General features: G+C 43.7%; 1 protein-coding gene across 9 annotated transcripts in view; it reads right to left on the reverse strand.

Annotated features, from left to right (window-relative positions):
* The window catches only part of LOC138737113 (tyrosine-protein kinase Fyn), a 253,161-nt gene that overhangs the window by 25,702 nt on the left and 210,000 nt on the right, over positions 1 to 17,459 (reverse strand). For 7 of the 9 annotated variants that reach the window (XM_069887637.1, XM_069887639.1, XM_069887636.1 and 4 more), the window contains 3 exons: positions 15,867 to 16,016; positions 13,168 to 13,332; positions 11,199 to 11,378 (listed from right to left, as the gene is read on the reverse strand). In XM_069887637.1, coding sequence (XP_069743738.1) covers positions 11,199 to 11,378; positions 13,168 to 13,332; positions 15,867 to 16,016 — 495 coding nt within the window. Of the gene's footprint in view, positions 1 to 11,198; positions 11,379 to 12,626; positions 12,783 to 13,167; positions 13,333 to 15,866; positions 16,017 to 17,459 lie in introns of all 9 variants that reach the window. The other 2 variants (XM_069887642.1, XM_069887643.1) reach the window with 2 other exon arrangements.

Genomic DNA, 17,459 nt, shown 5'->3' on the forward strand with positions numbered 1-17,459 from the left:
CTACAAGAGGCGATATCTCGAAAAAAGCAGCCTCTATCCTCCAAGGACCCTTATCACCCAGGCCATGCCTCTGTTCACTGCTACCATCAGGAAGGAGGTACAGGAGCCTGAAGACGAACACCCAACAGTCCAAAAACAGCCTCTTCCCCTCTGCCATCAGAATTCTGAATGGACACGAACCACAAGAGATTACCTCACTTTTTTTCTTCTCTTCTCTTGCGCTAATTTGTTAATTTTTTTTAAATAGTGTATTTGGAAATGTAATCTACAGCTGGTTTTTGCAAATGTAATGCTACTACAAAACAATGAATTTCATGACATATTTTAATGGCAATAAATTCTGATTCTCTGAAATGACCCCTCTGGCATACGACCAGAAAATGGCTCTGTCAAAGACACAATAGGGGCGGTACTGCTAACTCCGAGCTCTGCGTTTGATCTTGAGCTCTTTTGCTGTTTGTGGAGCGTTTGTGCATTCTACCTGGGACTGCGCACCACCACCCGCCCCCCCCCCAACCTCCCTGCAATGCTTTGGTTCCTTCCCCCTTCCCAAGGATGTGCGAGTTGGCTGCTAAAAATTGTTCCTCGTGTAGGCGAGTGGCAAAGGAATTGGGGGGAGTTGAAGGGCACGCAGGAGAGGGCGGGTTACAGGGAAGGAAGTGTGGGAATGGGATTGAAGGGCTCGCTTGGAGAGGCACTTGCTGAATGAATTATATCGTAGTAAAATATGAACTAATGTCAGAAGAGAACATAAGGAAGGACAGTGTGCAGTAGGCTCGATAACTAGGACTCAAATGTCACCACATAAAATTGGAACTGATCAACAAGAGACCTTCAAGGTGGAAATGTTTGCTGCAGTTCAGGTTTATTCCCATATGGGGAAAGGGTATGGCCATTAGAGCCAGAGCTCCAATTTTCACCTTGATAGAGAGTAAAATGCAGCAGCGAGAGGGAATGTACCAGAGATGACCAAAGGGAAGCACCAAACAGTGGTTATTGTAACACTATTATAGCAGACAGCAAACCTGGGATCAAACCGCCGCTGTCTTATAGGGAGTTAGGCCGTTTTCCCCGTGACCAATGTGGATTTCCTCTGATTCCCTGCCATATTCCAAGGACGTACGGGGCCAATCGGTTCATTGGTCACCTGGGTGTGTCTGGGCAGCATGGGCTTGTGGGCTGGATGGGCCTGTTACTGTGCTGTATGTCTGAAACTAAAACCTGACAGGGTGCTAACACAAGGGAGAAATGGCTGACTGTAGAAAGCCCAGAGGGCAAGCAAAGTTGCAAGGGAATCCAGAAATTTAGAGAGCCAGATCTTGCTACTTCATGGGCCCAAAGACCTGGTTGTAGGCAGAGTAAGTTGGTGGACGGGGGCGTATCTGTTCCCATTGGTGGAAGGGTGAAGGATGAAGGGAGATGAAAGAATGAAGAGCAAAGGTGAAGGCAAAAGAACCAAAAAGAATCTATCTTTGGGGACAGGAAGACACTGCTGGAGACAGTGATGTAGACAGTGATGGAGACAAATTCATGGTAGCATGAAGAAAAGCAGCTGGTTGAGTATCCAAAAGGAACTGGAAAAATCGTGGAGTCTGAAGGGATCTCCGTGGGAAGAAGTTCTCCTCCGCTCTCCGAAGGGAGCTCCGTGGGAAGAAGTTCTCCTCTGCTCTCCGAAGGGAGCTCTGTGGGAAGAAGTTCTCCTCCGCTCTCCGAAGTGAGCTCTGCGGGAAGTCATTCTCCTCCACTCTCCAAAGGGAGCTCTGTGGAAAGAAGTTCTTCTCCGCTCTCCGAAGGAAGGTCTGTGGGAAGAAGTTCTCCTCCGCTCTCCGAAGGGAGCGCTGTGGTAAGACGTTCTCCTCCGCTCTCCGAAGGAAGGTCTGTGGGAAGAAGTTCTCCTCCGCTCTCCGAAGGGAGCTCCGTGGGAAGAAGTTCTCCTCCGCTCTCCACTGGGAGCTCCGTGGGAAGAAGTTCTCCTCCGCTCTCCGAAGGGAGTTCTGTGGGAAGAAGTTCTCCACTACTTTCCAAATGGAGTTCTGTGGGAACCTTTCTCACTGCTCCCCATCTGTAATCTCTGCTGCTGTCAAAATGGTAGAAGAATAGGACAAGCTGGTAAATCTTACAGGGAGCTAGTACAGAGCTTACTAGGTCAAATAACCAGCACAATGGGCTGGAGATCAAGCAGGATCTATAGAGAGAATGGTGAATGTTTTGGATGCAGATCTTTGTGAATAAAGATGGAAGGGGAGACAGCAGGCATAAAGAGGGGTGGAGAGGAGGACATTGAGGGGCCAAGAAGTAATAAAGATACTGACAAATGAAGGTGGGAGAGGTGGAAGAACAGGTTAAGAAGATGACTATTGGGCACTTGGGGCTGGAGGAGGATGAGTTAAGATGAGTTAAGAGTAAAGTGAAAGTGGGAGCAAGTAAAGGAGAGATTGAACCAGATGGAAGGAGGTACATAAATTTGGAAACTTTGGTGTTTCTCCCGTTAGGTTTTAGGCTGCCCAAGCAGAATTAGCTATGTTGGCCCTCCAGTTTATGTTCAGCTGAACCCTGGCAATTGGAAAGGCCAAATTAAAATGGTTACCAACTTGGAGTTCCAGCTTGCATCCAATAGCCAAATCGTCTCCTTCCTTGTTGTAGCTATTCAATGATGGGGGTCCCAGGAGCCCACTCCACCATTCAATAGGACCAGACTGGTCTGATCTTATTCTCAGCCTCATTTCATTCATAACCCTTGCCACCCACCACCACCCCCCACCTCCCCTGCATACCAACAGTTTATCTTGGCTTGAAATATTTTCTATTGTAAACATTCAATGTCATCTCTGAAGTAGGATAGTCTAGAACAGTGGCTCCCAATCTTTTTCTTTCCACTTAGATACCACTTTAAGTATTCCCTATGCCATCAGTGCTCTGTGATTAGTAAGGGATTGCTGGGAAGGTTGAGGATCACTGGTCTAGTCCCAATTGTTACTGAAATATTTTGCTAGAGAAAAATTGTCACTGGCTCATTTCCTTTGGAGTCATGAAACCTTGCACATAACAAGTCAATGAGGTATTATTAAAACTGGTTTTCAAACTTTTTCTTTCCACCCACATACCACCTTAAGCAATCCCTTACTAATCACAGAGCACATATGGCATAGGAAATACTTAAAATGGCATGTGAATGGAAAGAGAAAGGTTGAGAACCACTGATCTAGAATATAGGTCGATGGATGATGTAGTGATATATTTCCTGATGTGGAGGGTGGCACTTGGAAGGAGACCTGCATTTGATGGTGCTCCATGCACCTGCCACCCTTTCATTAATTAAAATAATTATTTACTACACAGTAGAGGCTGATTCCAGCCATTTAAATCTGTGCTTCCCAATTACACCTATTAACCTACAACCTCCATACATTTTGGGGGGGCGGGAAGAAACCAGAGCACCTGGAGTAAACTCACGCAGACACAGGGAGAATGTCTAAACTCTTTACAGTGGCGGATTCAAACCCGGGTCACTGGCACTGTAATAGCGTTGCGTTAACTGCTAGGCTAACCGTGCCTTGGCTCCTTGGTGGGTGAAGTCACTATGTTGGGAGTTGCAGTTGGAGTACAGGGGCAAGTAACCGCAGTTTGTTTTGCAGATGGTGTACCCTGGCGCCACTGCACAGATGGGGGGCAGGAAAATTAAAGTTTAGGGTAGGGGGCTAGCCAACTAATTGGTCTGTTGAGTCCGGAATATGTTCATGCTTCTCAAAACCTGCTGTTGCCATAGTATTCATGCACTTGGAAGGTATTCTGTCACCTCTAGACGTGCTTTGCATATGTTGAAAGGGGGTGGGGTATCAGGAGTGAAGGAATCTGTTAAAGATGTGCAAAATTATGAAGAGCATAGACAGATAGTAGGTAATGCTTCCACATTGAAATACTGTCCAGAATGAGAGGGCATACTTTCAGGGTAAGGGGCAGGTGATTTTGATGGAAGACTCTTTTTCGCCAGAAGGTGGTTGGGTGGGTGGGAGCGTCTAACATCATCTATGAAGTAACTAGATGAGCATCGGAGAATGAGGGAGATTTAATAGAGGTATGCAACATTATGAGGGGTAGAGATAGGGTAAATGCAAACAGGCTTTTTCCACTGAGGTTAGATGAGTCAAGAACTAGAGGACATGGGCTAAGGGTGAAAGGTGAAATCTTTAAAGAGAACATTCATGGGAACTTCTTCATGCAGAGCATGGTGAGAGTACAGAAGGAGATGCCAGCTGAAATGATTCAACTCAGACATTTAAGAAAAATTTGGATAGGAACGGAGGGGAGGGGTTTGCAGGGCTAAGGTTCGGATGCAGGTCAATGGGAATAGGCAGAATAATGGTTTGATGCAGACTAGATGGGTCACAGGGCCTGATTCTGTGCTGTAGTGTTCTATGGTTCCAATTAGTTTATTGTTATATACATTATACGATATACATACGCACCGAATTCTAACTTGAGCTCTTGAATCGCCTGGTCATAGTAAGTTATGGACAAAGCGTGGGAAAATATAGATGGGTGCGGGAAAAGCATATATGCGTGCTTGGTGTGCGCTGAAGGATCCGTTTCTGAGTTGTATCACTCTATGAGAAGGGCCTTGCAACATGATATCCAGGCTCTGACCTGCTCTTCTAGTCAATGTATTTACGTGGTTAGTCCAGACGAGTTTCAGGACAAGGGTGATCCCTAGAATGTCAAATGCAACAGGAAAGACCAGGTAAACAGGAAGGTTTGCAGAGGGTCTTGTGCAGTACACAAATAAAAATGCTGGATAAACTGAGCAGCCAAATGCAATCAACGTTTCAGGGCGGAGCCCTTCGTCAGGAATGTGAAAAAACGGATAGGTGGCTGAATAAAGTGGTGGGGGCAGGGGGAGGAAGAAGAAGGAGCTAACAGGTGAGAGGCTGTAAGTGGTGCAGAGCTTGAGAGCAGCAGGGATAATAGAGGCTCTTATAGAACTCCCTTCAAAGAGAACTTCAGGGTAGGCAATCACCGAAGAGACCATGATGGAGTAGTTGAATGGAGTTAAACAAGAAAATCTGCAGATACCAGGGTGTAGTCAGTGTTACACACAAGATTGCTGGAGAAACTTAGCAAGCCATGCAGCATCCATAAGTAGTAAAAGCCAATATCAGGTCTGTCCAGCTGCTAAGAGGAAAAGCCAGAGAGATTGCCAGCATAAACACAGGAATCTTAGCAGTGAAAGTAAACAAAAAGCAGAGTTCCATTGTGGCAGTCATAAGAGACAAGCAAAAGTAATCGCTGAGTAAGTTTGCTTTGATAGCTTTCCAAGATTTGCCACTGACCTGCTGAAGCGGCTTATGCCTGATATCCACTTGAACTGCTTCAGTAGAGCCATTTGAAACTGGCAAAATGATTGTTTAATGTGCAGGGAACCTCTGTGCTATTTGCTTGTGGCTGATTTGTTTAACCCTTGGGAAGTATTTCTTCACAATACTCGTTGACTTTCCAGTACTTTTTTTTTTCTTTTACGTTGCATTGGGACGAGGAAGTGGTCAATGGTCCCTGACCCCACTCTATCTGACGAAGGCACTGAAGCCACTTGTCAGATTCGGAAAAGGTTTTGCTGTGGTGTGCTGCCTGTGGGATAGATTTTCTGCCTATTATGTGGCGGGGAGACTTTCTTTTGAAGAGCATGGAAATTTGGCTCCCACTTCTGATAAGAACCCATTTTTGTGCAAAGGCCACAATACACACAGCACACCTCAAGCAATCATGTGCATTAACTCAATCTAAGGCATTAGCTGGAGTCCTTTGAGAGACAGAATATTTCTTTGTGCTACTATGAACAGTGATTTAGCTGAGAGTAATAATGGGTATCACAAAGAATGCAATGAAGGATTCCATACGACTAGAACAATGAGCAGGGAGCCAATATGTCCAGTCCAAAACCTCAACAAGAATCACTGTACCCCCAAAACATGTGAGACATGCAGATGTTGAAATCTGTAACATAAAAAACAATCTGCTGGGCAAATTTGCTCAGCAAATCAAGCAGCATCAGTGGAAGAAAAAGAAGAGTCAGTGTTTCAGACCGGAAACCTTTATCGGTCCTGACCCAAAGCAACCACCAGCCTTCATCTCCCACTGATGCTGTTCCTTTAGCAGATTGGTTTTTGCCCTCCATACCCCAAGATAGGTTCTTCCAGACGAGATCATGCAACTTCCTTTTATCAATGAATCCACTGGAGTTCTCACTAGCAACGTCCATCTCTAAGTATCCCTTGCTGACTTTAAAACCAATCAAATGTTTTGGCGTGTTGGATATTCAAAAACGTTTAAAATGACTCAAAGCTATTAGGGGAGTTTATAATTATGAAAGGCCTGAATAGGATAGACAGTATATAACCATTTACGTTGGCCTTTCGAGTCCGCACCGGTTCACTGATTTTGTGCGCCCTCTTCAGGCATTGGTCCCGGTTGATCTTCATTCAATAACGATGGCCGAATTCAATGCTGGTGGAATCAGACGTAGAAATGTTTGTAAAACGTGCAGTTCAATACTTATAGTCCAGGGCACAGGCCAGAGCACAGCGTATAGTCCAGGGCACAGTGTATAGTCCAGGGTACAGTCCAGGGCACAGCATATAGTCCAGGGTACAGTCCAGGGCACAGGCCAGGGCACAGCATATAGTCCAGGGTACAGTCCAGGGCACAGCGTATAGTCCAGGGCACAGTCCTATAGGACGAGCATTTAAGATCAGAGAGGGACAATTTAAAGGAGATGTGCAGGGCAAGTATTTTTTTACACAGAGTGGAAGGTGCCTGGAATAGGCTGCCAGAGATACTGGGGAAGCCGATCGGATAACAATACTCATAGACTATTGAAGAGGCTTTTAGATGTACACACATGTGTGCAGGGAATGGGGGGGCGGGGGGGAGAATTTGGATCATTTACAGGTAGAAGAGATTTAGATTAATTTGACATTGTTCTTGGCACAAACATCATGAGTTGAAGATTCTATTCCTGTACTGAACATTTTAAAAATGTTTATAAGGGGAAAAAAAAACTGCAACACTTTACATATTTTAGATCAACAATTACAAACAACTCAATAAAGCAAAACATAAATGTAATACAGTAAACCCCTTGTTATCCAAAATTCAAGCAACTGTTAACTGGCAAAAAGAGGAAAATAAATAAATAAAGATAAATAACAATGAAATAAAAATTTAACATTGTAAAAGTAAATGTTCTCTAATCTAACACGTAAACCTTTTGCGAAGATGGGAGCTCGGATACTCACCGGGGTATGGAACGTTGAAACGCAGAGATGCACAGCTGCGTTCCTTTGGAGAAGATTACTTATAATCTGAGAAATAAATTTGAGGTATTTTTGAACATTTGACGCCCTTATTTACAAATTGAGGGAATTAACTTATAGACCTTTTCCTTAAGCTCCGAACTTTGTTAACCTCCTTGGACGTATTAAATGATATAAATGACTAATGTCGTGTGGTGAGGGGGACCCTCCAGCCACCAGGCTTCTATTCTTGTTTTCTTACTTTAACATTTTTCTGTCTTTTAATTTCATCTCTTTTCCTTTCCTTTTTTCTTGGGGTTTTGGGGGGAGGGGGTTGGGGTTTTTATCATCATGTAGTGATTTGACATTAATATTTGATTATTACACTTTATATTTGACTATGATCACACGTATGAAAAACCTTTAAATAAAATTTTCAAAAAAATAGATGGATCAAGTATTCAGCCAGCGGAGTGCCTTGGCCATGCTTTGCTTGTAGTAGCTGTTTGAATAAAATTTTGTGTTGAATAAGACAGCGTCACCCAGGTTGAAGAGCTGGTTGATGCTGCTCATTGTTGGCTGCCCGTTTGGTAAGAGGTCAGACCCTACTTAATAAGAGTCTTTATCTTTATTATTAAGTATATTAATAATGCTTTATCTGTAAACTTAGAGGGTGCGCTTAATTATCCATAACTTTGTTGCTCATCTATCGGGCAGTTCTGTGGAGGGAGAGGAACCTGCGGATGCAGTAACAGTTAAATGTTTTCAAAGAATGTGACTGAAAATAAAGTAAAATGCTTTATATATTCATGCAAGTGAAATTTGTTCAGTGTAAGCGGAATATAACATTTTTGTCTTTAAAGTCTTTATTCTTAATGCAGGTGAATTAGTTAGGCATTGTAAAAATGAGTCCCATGCAACCGGAAAATTTGTTTATCTGGCAACTACCAATCCGTGTAGGTGCAGGATATCAGGGGTTTATATTATACTTTGATTCTCATAACTGTTCCTTGCCATTCAAATAAATCTCTATGTGATCTAATTTGAGGAAGGTTTAATAGGCAGATTCCCAACGGGAAGTCTTAGGAAATTGGGTTAAAAGGACGACCTAAACCAGAAAATGCCCCCTGCCCCATTCAGCATCACACCTTTGAAATACAAGATTCAAGATTCCTTTATTGTTATGTAATAGTACAGAACATGTAATATTGCCCCTTTGCGATCTGCATTGGTATTTTCAAAGTCATTTAAAAAGAGCGCATTTAACTTGCTTTGTTTGGGAAGTGCATCACACTCTAGGTTAGTGTAACCTACAGTCAGTGCAATGCTATTAATGTGCCAGCGACCCAGGTTCAAATCCAATGCCGTGTGTGAGAAGTTTGCATGCTCTCCCTGTGACTGTGTGGACTTGCAGCGGGCTCTCTGGTTTCCTCCCATACACGTGGGTGTATCTGGGTGGCATGGGCTCGTGGATTGGAATGGCCTGTTATGTGCTGTATTTCTAAATGAAAAATTAAAACTGTAACAATGTCCTGCCCTGCTGTTCCTCATTCACAGCATGACATACAGTTCCATTCCAATAAGTGCACTTCATTTCTCTCAGGGAAGTGAGGAACCAGGTCACCAGAGTAGAGTAAAATATATATTTTTAGACACTCAGCATGGTAACAGGCCCTTCCCATCCACAAGCCCCCCAACCCCCAATACATCAATTAACCTACAAACCCCATGTGCTGCAATGGGTGAGCACCCACGCAAACAGGGGGAGAACGTACAAACTACTTACAGACAACACTGGATTCGAACCCAGGTTGCTGGCGCTGTAACAGCACCGTGTTCACCATTATGCTACCATGGGGCTAAATTATCCTTTTTTTAGTAATCTGGGGAAATCCAAAATGGATGTGCATTACACTGCAAAAGCATTCGAGGCAGATAACATGTCTTTGAGAACATTGTAAATTACTTTTGCCTTTTTTAACACAATCTGACGTTGAGCTTGTTGCTTAATCACAGTCAGTTCTCGTATGAATGTCAGATGGTGATATGGATGCCTCTTTAAACAGGCATTCTTTGAATTGCCATCCATAGGAATTCTTTGAACCAAAATACTTAAGAATGCCTTTCTCCCAGTCTTTACGAGTTATAAATGTCCCTGAAGACATTTTACCAAATCAAAGAACGGCTGTTATTTGTTACACAGCAATTGAAAGAAGATTGGAAGGAATTCCAGATTTTGCAATCCATTGACGCAGAGAGAGTTCAGGGGACGGATGACATGATTAATCTTGTTACTTTGTTTGTTATCTGGCTTTCTGTATATTTTTAAAATCCAAAATGGTGCCAGAGTGTGGTGACATTTTAAAAGCTGCAAGGATCGCACGCTAAACTAACCTTTTCACTGTATCTTGGTATGTGACGAAACACAGATCAAAAATCATCCCGAATAACTGGGCCCTTCGTCAGCAGAGCCTCCCCTCCTCTCGAGGAGTTCACGGCAGGTTACAGCAACAAATGTTATTTCAGAACATCATCCTGCTTTTAGATACACTGCTTCTCCCTTATTTATTACATAGTGGAGGCAGTAAGATCCACACACTGGCTCTATGTTCACATCTTCGCTGAACGTTAGCTAAACCAAGGAGATGATTGTGGACTGCAGGAGGAAATCAGGGGAACACGACCCAGTTCTCATTGAAGGCGCAGTAGTGGAGAGGGCCAAGAACTTCAAATTCCTGGGTGTCAACATCTATCCTGGAGCCTGCATGTTGAGGCAATTACGAAGAAGACTCGCCAGCGGCTAGGAGTTTGAGGAGATTCGGTATGTCACCGAAGACTCTCAAAAACGTCTACAGGTGTACAGTGGAGAGCATTCTGGCTGGTTGCATAACCCTCTGGCATGGAAGTGCCAATGTACAAGACAAGAAGAACTCCAGAGGGTTGATAACTTAGCCTGCGACATCACGGGCACCAGTCTTCACTCCATCGAGGACATCCACAAGGGGTGGAGTCCTAAGAGAGCAGCCTCTATCCTCAAGGACCCTCCACTACCCAGGCCATGCCCTCTTCACTCTACAATCAGAAAAAAAGATTCAGGAGCCTGAAGATGCACAAGGACAGGTTCTTCCTCACCGCCATCAGATTCCTAAATGATCAATGAACCAGAGTCACTATCTTTCTTTATCTTTTTCTTGCATCATTTTATTTATTTTGAAACGTGGTTTATATAAATGTTTGCACTGTGACGCTGCCAAAAATACAACTAATTTCGTGACATGTTCATGAAAATAAATTCTGATTCTGTCTGCAATGACATGAATCAAGCTTAAAGTGTCAAACCTTCCTACTCGATCATGGAGTCCTACAGCAGAGAACCAGGTCCACAGGTGCAGCTTGTCTGTGCCGAACAACGTGTCCTCCTGCTTTTGCGCCAATTCCCTGCATTAGGCCCATATACCCCTCCAATCCCCTCTCATTTATGCAGTTATCAAAGCATTTCCTTAAATAAATGTATCCAGGATGCAAACATTTTCCTTGTATAAACTCATGGGATACATATCTGGGGACAATATAGGAAACAGAATTACGCACATAGGATACAAACTATTGTTTTACCAGCATTTTTATTTTTTTCCATAAACTTAGAAATACAGCACGGTAACAGGCCCTTCCGGCCCATGAGCTCCAAAAACACCAATTAACCTACAACAGCCATTTGTCTTTGGAACGTGGAGGAGATCAGAGCACTCAGTGAAAACTGACATGGACACGAGAAGGACGTACAAACTCCTTACAGGCAGTACTGGGTTCAAACCCAGGTCGCTGGCACTGACATCGTGTTCCGCTGGCCGCTACACTAACCGTGCAGCCATTATGTATGATGTTTAAAACAAAAAGGCATGTCCGTCTTACCTTTGCTCATGTATTCAGTGACGATGTAGATGGGCTCCTCAGAGACAACGGCGTAAAGCTGAACTAACTTGTCATGGCGTAATTTCTTCATGATCTGAGCTTCCTCGAGGAACGACTCGGGAGACATTGTGCCTGGTTTCAGTGTCTTGACTGCAACTTTTGTGGTTCCATTCCATGTACCTTTGCCACACACACGCGCACACACACACACACACACACACACACACACACACACACACACACACACACACACACACACACACACAGACAAAATAAAGCATTTCACTTATAGGAAATTAAAATTATAACTAGCAATAAAAATGGAACTGGTTAATTAACTACGGCCTTTTTGATTGGTTAGCTTTAAGGTCAGGATGGGAGAGGAACAGCCACATTCTGCATGCACATGGGAGTTGTTTTTATAGAGAGCTTTTCAGCTTCACTTTACGCACATTGAACTACTCAAAATATACATGCATCATCTGAGTCAGATGTACAGCCATAGGATAACCAGTCATTTTAGTTTTGGGGATGAAACTACAAATAGTTTCTTATTAAGCCAATGTTACGTTCTGTTAATGCAGTGCATGTAGCATTGACCACATGAAACAATCCACTGGCGTATGTTACCGAAAATGTCGGCTGTAGTTCCAGAATCCAACTGAATTTCTAAGCACCTCAGCTGAGGTGCAGAGTTCAAGGTTCTGATTTACACGAGCAGGGGAAGGGGAGAATGACGGGTTAACCACTGAAACAAAACTGCTGAAATTTGAGGTGATGGTGTTGGCTCTCGGAGGTTGCAAATGGTCAGAGATGTTGTGTGGTTCGCCATCAAACTACAGCGGGTATGGTCGTGTGACAGAGGCAGGTAATGGAGAGGGTGGGTGGGAACGCCCACCCTCAAGCACAGTTTGTAAATCCCATTGCTCGTTTGGTGACTCACACAGGAAACCTGATCGCTTGTGTTCCCCTTTATCAGGCCACAGGAGGACCAGGACATCACTTAGCCTGTCTGTCCCATTTTGCCATTCCAAGTCAGCCAATCCTCCCCTTCGCCAACTCTTTCAGATCGAGTAAACTTCAATTCTCATTGGTCCTGAGCCACTACAGCTCAATGAGTGAGGCGTTTCCTGACATCACTCTAAAAAGATGAGCCGAATTTGAGGTTATGCTTCCTTGCTTCAGACTTCCATTAAAGGGCAGCTAATTGTGGGTGGGTTGGATTGAAATCAAACAGTGTTCCCAATAACCACTGCACAGCATGTTCCACATTAAAGAACAATTCGGTAATAAAACACAGCTGACAACTTGCTACTCAAGACTGGTCAACACCCTGGGCGCATTTTGCTTAATGGGCTGCTTTCAATGCTTGAATGAGTCTTTACAAAAATCTTAGGATTACAGAAGATAGCCTCTTGTCCACCTTACCATACCACACGTCGGCGAAACATCCCTGACCAAGCTTTTTCTCCAAGTTTAGGGACTCGCGCAAAATTTCCCAAGAGTCTTTGGCTAATCCAACAGTTTGCGGTGTTGAGTTAGTGCAAACCATTGTCAAGTTAAAGCACAGGCCGTCAGCTGTCTCTGAGGAGAACAGATGCAAGGGAAGAGGTTTTAGAATCCATGCAGTCAGGAGGATGGGAAGCTGAAGTAGTAGAGTGAAGCTTGAGGGAAAATAACAACCACAGGATTTTCCCCAAGGCACTGTCTTGCTCCCTTTGAAGGAAGTTGTCAATCGAGCTTCTTCTCTGCAATGGGACCATTTTTGGTGAGAATATTACTCCTTGAAATGGAAGAATTCGTAGTTGCAGTTCCCATGGGCCAAATTTATTATCCACACATCTAACTGTGCGCACAGGGATTGACTCCACTCTACTCATTCTGCCTTCCCTAGCTCCTGGTGATCAGTGTCTTCCCTGGCCCCCCCCAGTGTCTGGGGGACAGGTACTGACTCGTTCCAGTTTCATACCCATCCAGACTTCCCCAAATTGCCCATTTCCAAGCCTCTTGATGAGCTGCAGAGATTCTCGGGAGATTTCCCACACATCTTTGGTTTTCACAGATAGGTCAGCAAGCCTTGGCATACCCTTATGGCAGGGAACAACCAAGCGACAACAAAGACCAGCAGCACGCTCTGCAGGGGAGGGACGGGGGGAGTGAAGAGTCATTGGTACAATAAAAAAAATCCACACAGCCACAGGAAAGACGAGAGAGGGAGGGGAGAGAGAGAAGAGAGAGAAAGAGAAGCGAGTAAATTGTACAGCTCTGCGACATCAATAAGAGCAAAATGCAACAAGATAGTTCACCTGTAATACAAGCCATGTGGCTGATCCACAGGTAAGTAGTTTGACTCACTGGCTATTTAATGAATAAAGATTTATATATAGTTCACCAAACAGCGAAAATGTCCAATTCTGATGGGTTCTCAATATATTTAACTGACAGAAACTCTTTAGAGGATTGTGCTGGACCAGGATAACAGACACTGTCTATGGAGTTATGGTAACTGATTAAGAATTTTAACTGTACCCTTCCATTAGACCACAGAGTACAACAATCCACACGATAGACCAGGTTATGATGAAAGGGGAGGGGGACTTCACACATTTCTGAGCCAGGAGGTGTGGTGGGTTATAAATCCATTTCTGGAGACCAAGGGTGGATACTTCAGCAGTGCTCTTGGATGAACTCCTACGCTGTGAGAGATCTCATTCCTTAGGCCTGGTCTATTGACTCCAATACATGCAAAAGATCTCATTACATTGAATGAAAAAACTGCATATGCTGGAAATCTAAACAATAAATATTGAAGGAAACGCTCAGCAGATCAAGCAGCGGCAACAGCAAAAGAAGCAGAGTTAATGTCCCAGGTCGAAGGATCGCTGATTTGAAATGCTTGCTCTGTTTCTCCCTCACAGATGCTGCTTGACCAGCTGAATGTATCCACATTTTTTTTCTCAGAAACCATCAGGAGTCATTACACCCGGTGTCCTGGCCATCGCCCATTTCTCATTTCCTTTTTGTATGATCTTGTCACTGTCACGCTGCTGTTTGTGGGATCTTACTGGGTAATCACTGACTAGCTCATCACAAAGTGGGCCAAGAAAAATTGACAGAAGTACATTTTCAAGTCTTCCAAAATTTACCAATGCTGAAATGATTTGAAGAGCAAACATTTATTTTGTTCTCACAACTTGGGGGAAGAAAAGGCAACCCTGGAATAAGAAGTTAGAAGTTCCTTCTGCACTTTCCCATAAAATGTGCAACTTCTTTTTATGGATTTCAACATTAATCCAGAAAACTAAAAAGTAGCTTGTGTAATTACATCTGGATCTCATCTTTATCTACACATCCAGTCTGTGTATTTCTGTGACAAATGGAAAGCATTTGCAACCACACAATCAAAGCAAGTAGGACAACAACAACATGTATAAACAGATCAATATATATTGAACAGATAGTAACATAATCACATTCGGAAAGCTTGCCTTGCAGTAATCCAACTGACATGCAGCACAGATTAATGATACATGATTACAGAATTCTGGTTTTCTATGGTCTGAGATTGGATTGTCCGTTCATCAGGGTGGCAATTTTGTGTCCGTCCAACTCTATGGATGGAGCAGGGAAATGGGATGGACAGCTCAGCCCGGGACTGAGGTGCAAAGATGGTCTGCGGGAGCAGCCTACCACTGATGGACGTCAGAGGTGCTTCAAGTAAGGGTCAAAAACTAATTGAGCGGAATTGGCTGAGTGGACCACTGGGCTGTTCTGGAGGTCAGTTAGGAACCAACCAGACTGGTGGGTCAAGCCGCACATTGGGCAAGGTGGGCAAGGATGGCATACGCCCTTGTCCAGAGAATATCAGTCAATCAGATCGCATATAATGCTGTAATTTCGAGGTCCCCACCCAGCTTCTGATAACTTGATGGCTTTCTTAGTCACCCATAAGGTGGTGTTGCATGCCTGAGATTAAAAACCAGAGAGCATGCCTGGGTTGAGGGTGTAAGGGGAAAAGTTTAAAGTTTCAAGCAGAGAGTGAGAGCATGGAACGAGCTGCCAGCTGAAGTGGCAAATGCAGCCTCAATTTTGACATTTAAGAAGAATTTGGACAGGTACATGGATGGGAGGGTTATGACCTGTGTGCAGATTAGTGGGATTAGGCAATTATAACAGTCACAGCAAAGAATGGCATAAAATGCCTTACGTATCTGAAATCTGAAATAAAAACTGGAAATGCTGGACCTAGTCGGGCCCCGTGAGAAGCCACCAACCCAACACTTTAATTCTCGCTCTCAGCGGTCTGTCCTGCTGAGTGGTTCCAGCATTTTGAATTGGTTTTGCTGCCCAGAGCAACAGTGACTGAGTAACTTAAGAGCGAGAAGTGAGCCACTTGGCACACTTCTACACATCCAGATCAGACTTGCTTCTGTGGACAGGGCTGTACCTCCTGCAGCAAATATTCACCCAAAAATCATGCCATATTTTCTTCTGCAAATATTAAAGAGTAATTAAAATAACAACCACCCTATATATTTCAGGAAAGGCTTTTCACATTCCCAAGTACGTTGCATCTTCTTTTTATTAAAGTTTTATCCACAAAAGCGTGCAAGGAAATTTGGACATCCATTTAATCGTGACAATTAATACTGTCAAATTAGTGCTTACCTGCATAATGTTGAACCAGTTGCTGCAGTGTTTCAAACTGTGCCCGAGTCGTTATATAATACCCACCACTGTCCAGTTTGCGAATCTTATAGTGTTTAACGTGATCACCTTTCGTGTCATCCCAGTCGCGTATTGACAAAGAATAGGCACCTGCAGGTAACAAATAAAGTGACACCAGGACATGGCTCAGTGGTACTTTTACAATTGCGTTCAATGTGTGTGTATTGTCATATGCGGGAGTACAATGCACAGATGTGCTAAAATTCTTATTTGTTAGCATGTGTGGTATAATGACTTGGCAATTTATCAAAAGCCAGGAGATTAGCTTGGTTCAACCTTCCTCTTGGATCTGAGAAAGGTTACGAAGGGTAATTAGAGAACAGCAGCAGCTTCTTTTGCTGTATAGAACAAATAAGGCACTGACACAAGTCGAAGACAGGTGGGCTATCGAATAAAAACATCTGCCAACCGTGCAAGGAGGTGACCAAGAAAATGATCAAAGAGGTAGGAATTATGGAACTTCATAAAGGAAAAAAAAACACAGTAGGACAGAGAGGAAATAAAACTGCAGAAGCTGGAATCAGAGGTTGGCAGGTCAAGCAGCATTTGTGGAAGATGCTTGGCTTCTATTCCACCCCGTCCCCGAAGATGTCGCTCAACTGATTGAGTTCTAGTATTTCTGCTATTACATTATAAAAGCAAACAGATTCAAGGACAGGGATTCCTTTCATCTCTCTGTACTCAACAGCTGAAGGCAAAGTCAGACATAGTACAGTGATTAATGAGGCCAGGACTGCAACACTGTTATCTGGGTGCTGGAGGAAGTCACAGCAAAGGGTGTGTCTGACAACGCGTTAGCGGCTGCTGCATCACAAGTCCAGAGATACGGGTTCAATCCTGACCTCTGGTGCTGCTTTTATGGAGTTTGCACATTCTCCTGCAATTGGGTTTCCTCCCGCATCCCAAATCTGGGCGAATGGGTGAAGTGGCCACTATAACTTGGGTTATGTGGGTGGCAGGAAAATCAAGGTGGAGATGGAGGACACATGAGTGAGACCAGGCGACAAGGAAATAGATGGAAAATTGTGATAAATGGCCTCCTCCTGCATGTCAGAAAAAAAAATGAAATAAGAGAAATTTTCTGTCAGCCAATTACCAACATTCATAGTCGCATGTAGGCTCTTGGACACCCAATCCAAGTCCCATAGAATTTCAAAAGAATTAGATTTACATTTTTAAATTTAAATTTAGACATCTAACACAGTAACAGGCCTTTTCGGCCCTATGTGTTCACGTCACCCAATTAACCTACACCCCTTGTACGTTTCGAATGATGGGAGGAAACCGGAGCCAATAGAGAAAACCCACACAGACACGGTCCTGATTGCTGGTACTGAAAATGCATTGCGCCAACCGCTACGCCAACCATTTTTCTATTTTTCTGTTCAATGGAACGGAGGTCCTGCCAAATGTATTGGAGGTTCAGATAATAACTGTAGAGCCATGAAAAACCATCAAAGAGAGTGGAAGCAATGTACCTGCATAGATACAAAGCTTATCAAATATCATTTTACCTCTGCAAGGGATGAAAGG

The sequence above is a fragment of the Narcine bancroftii genome, chromosome 6 (genome assembly GCF_036971445.1).
Source record: "Narcine bancroftii isolate sNarBan1 chromosome 6, sNarBan1.hap1, whole genome shotgun sequence".
Classification (NCBI taxonomy): domain Eukaryota; kingdom Metazoa; phylum Chordata; class Chondrichthyes; order Torpediniformes; family Narcinidae; genus Narcine; species Narcine bancroftii.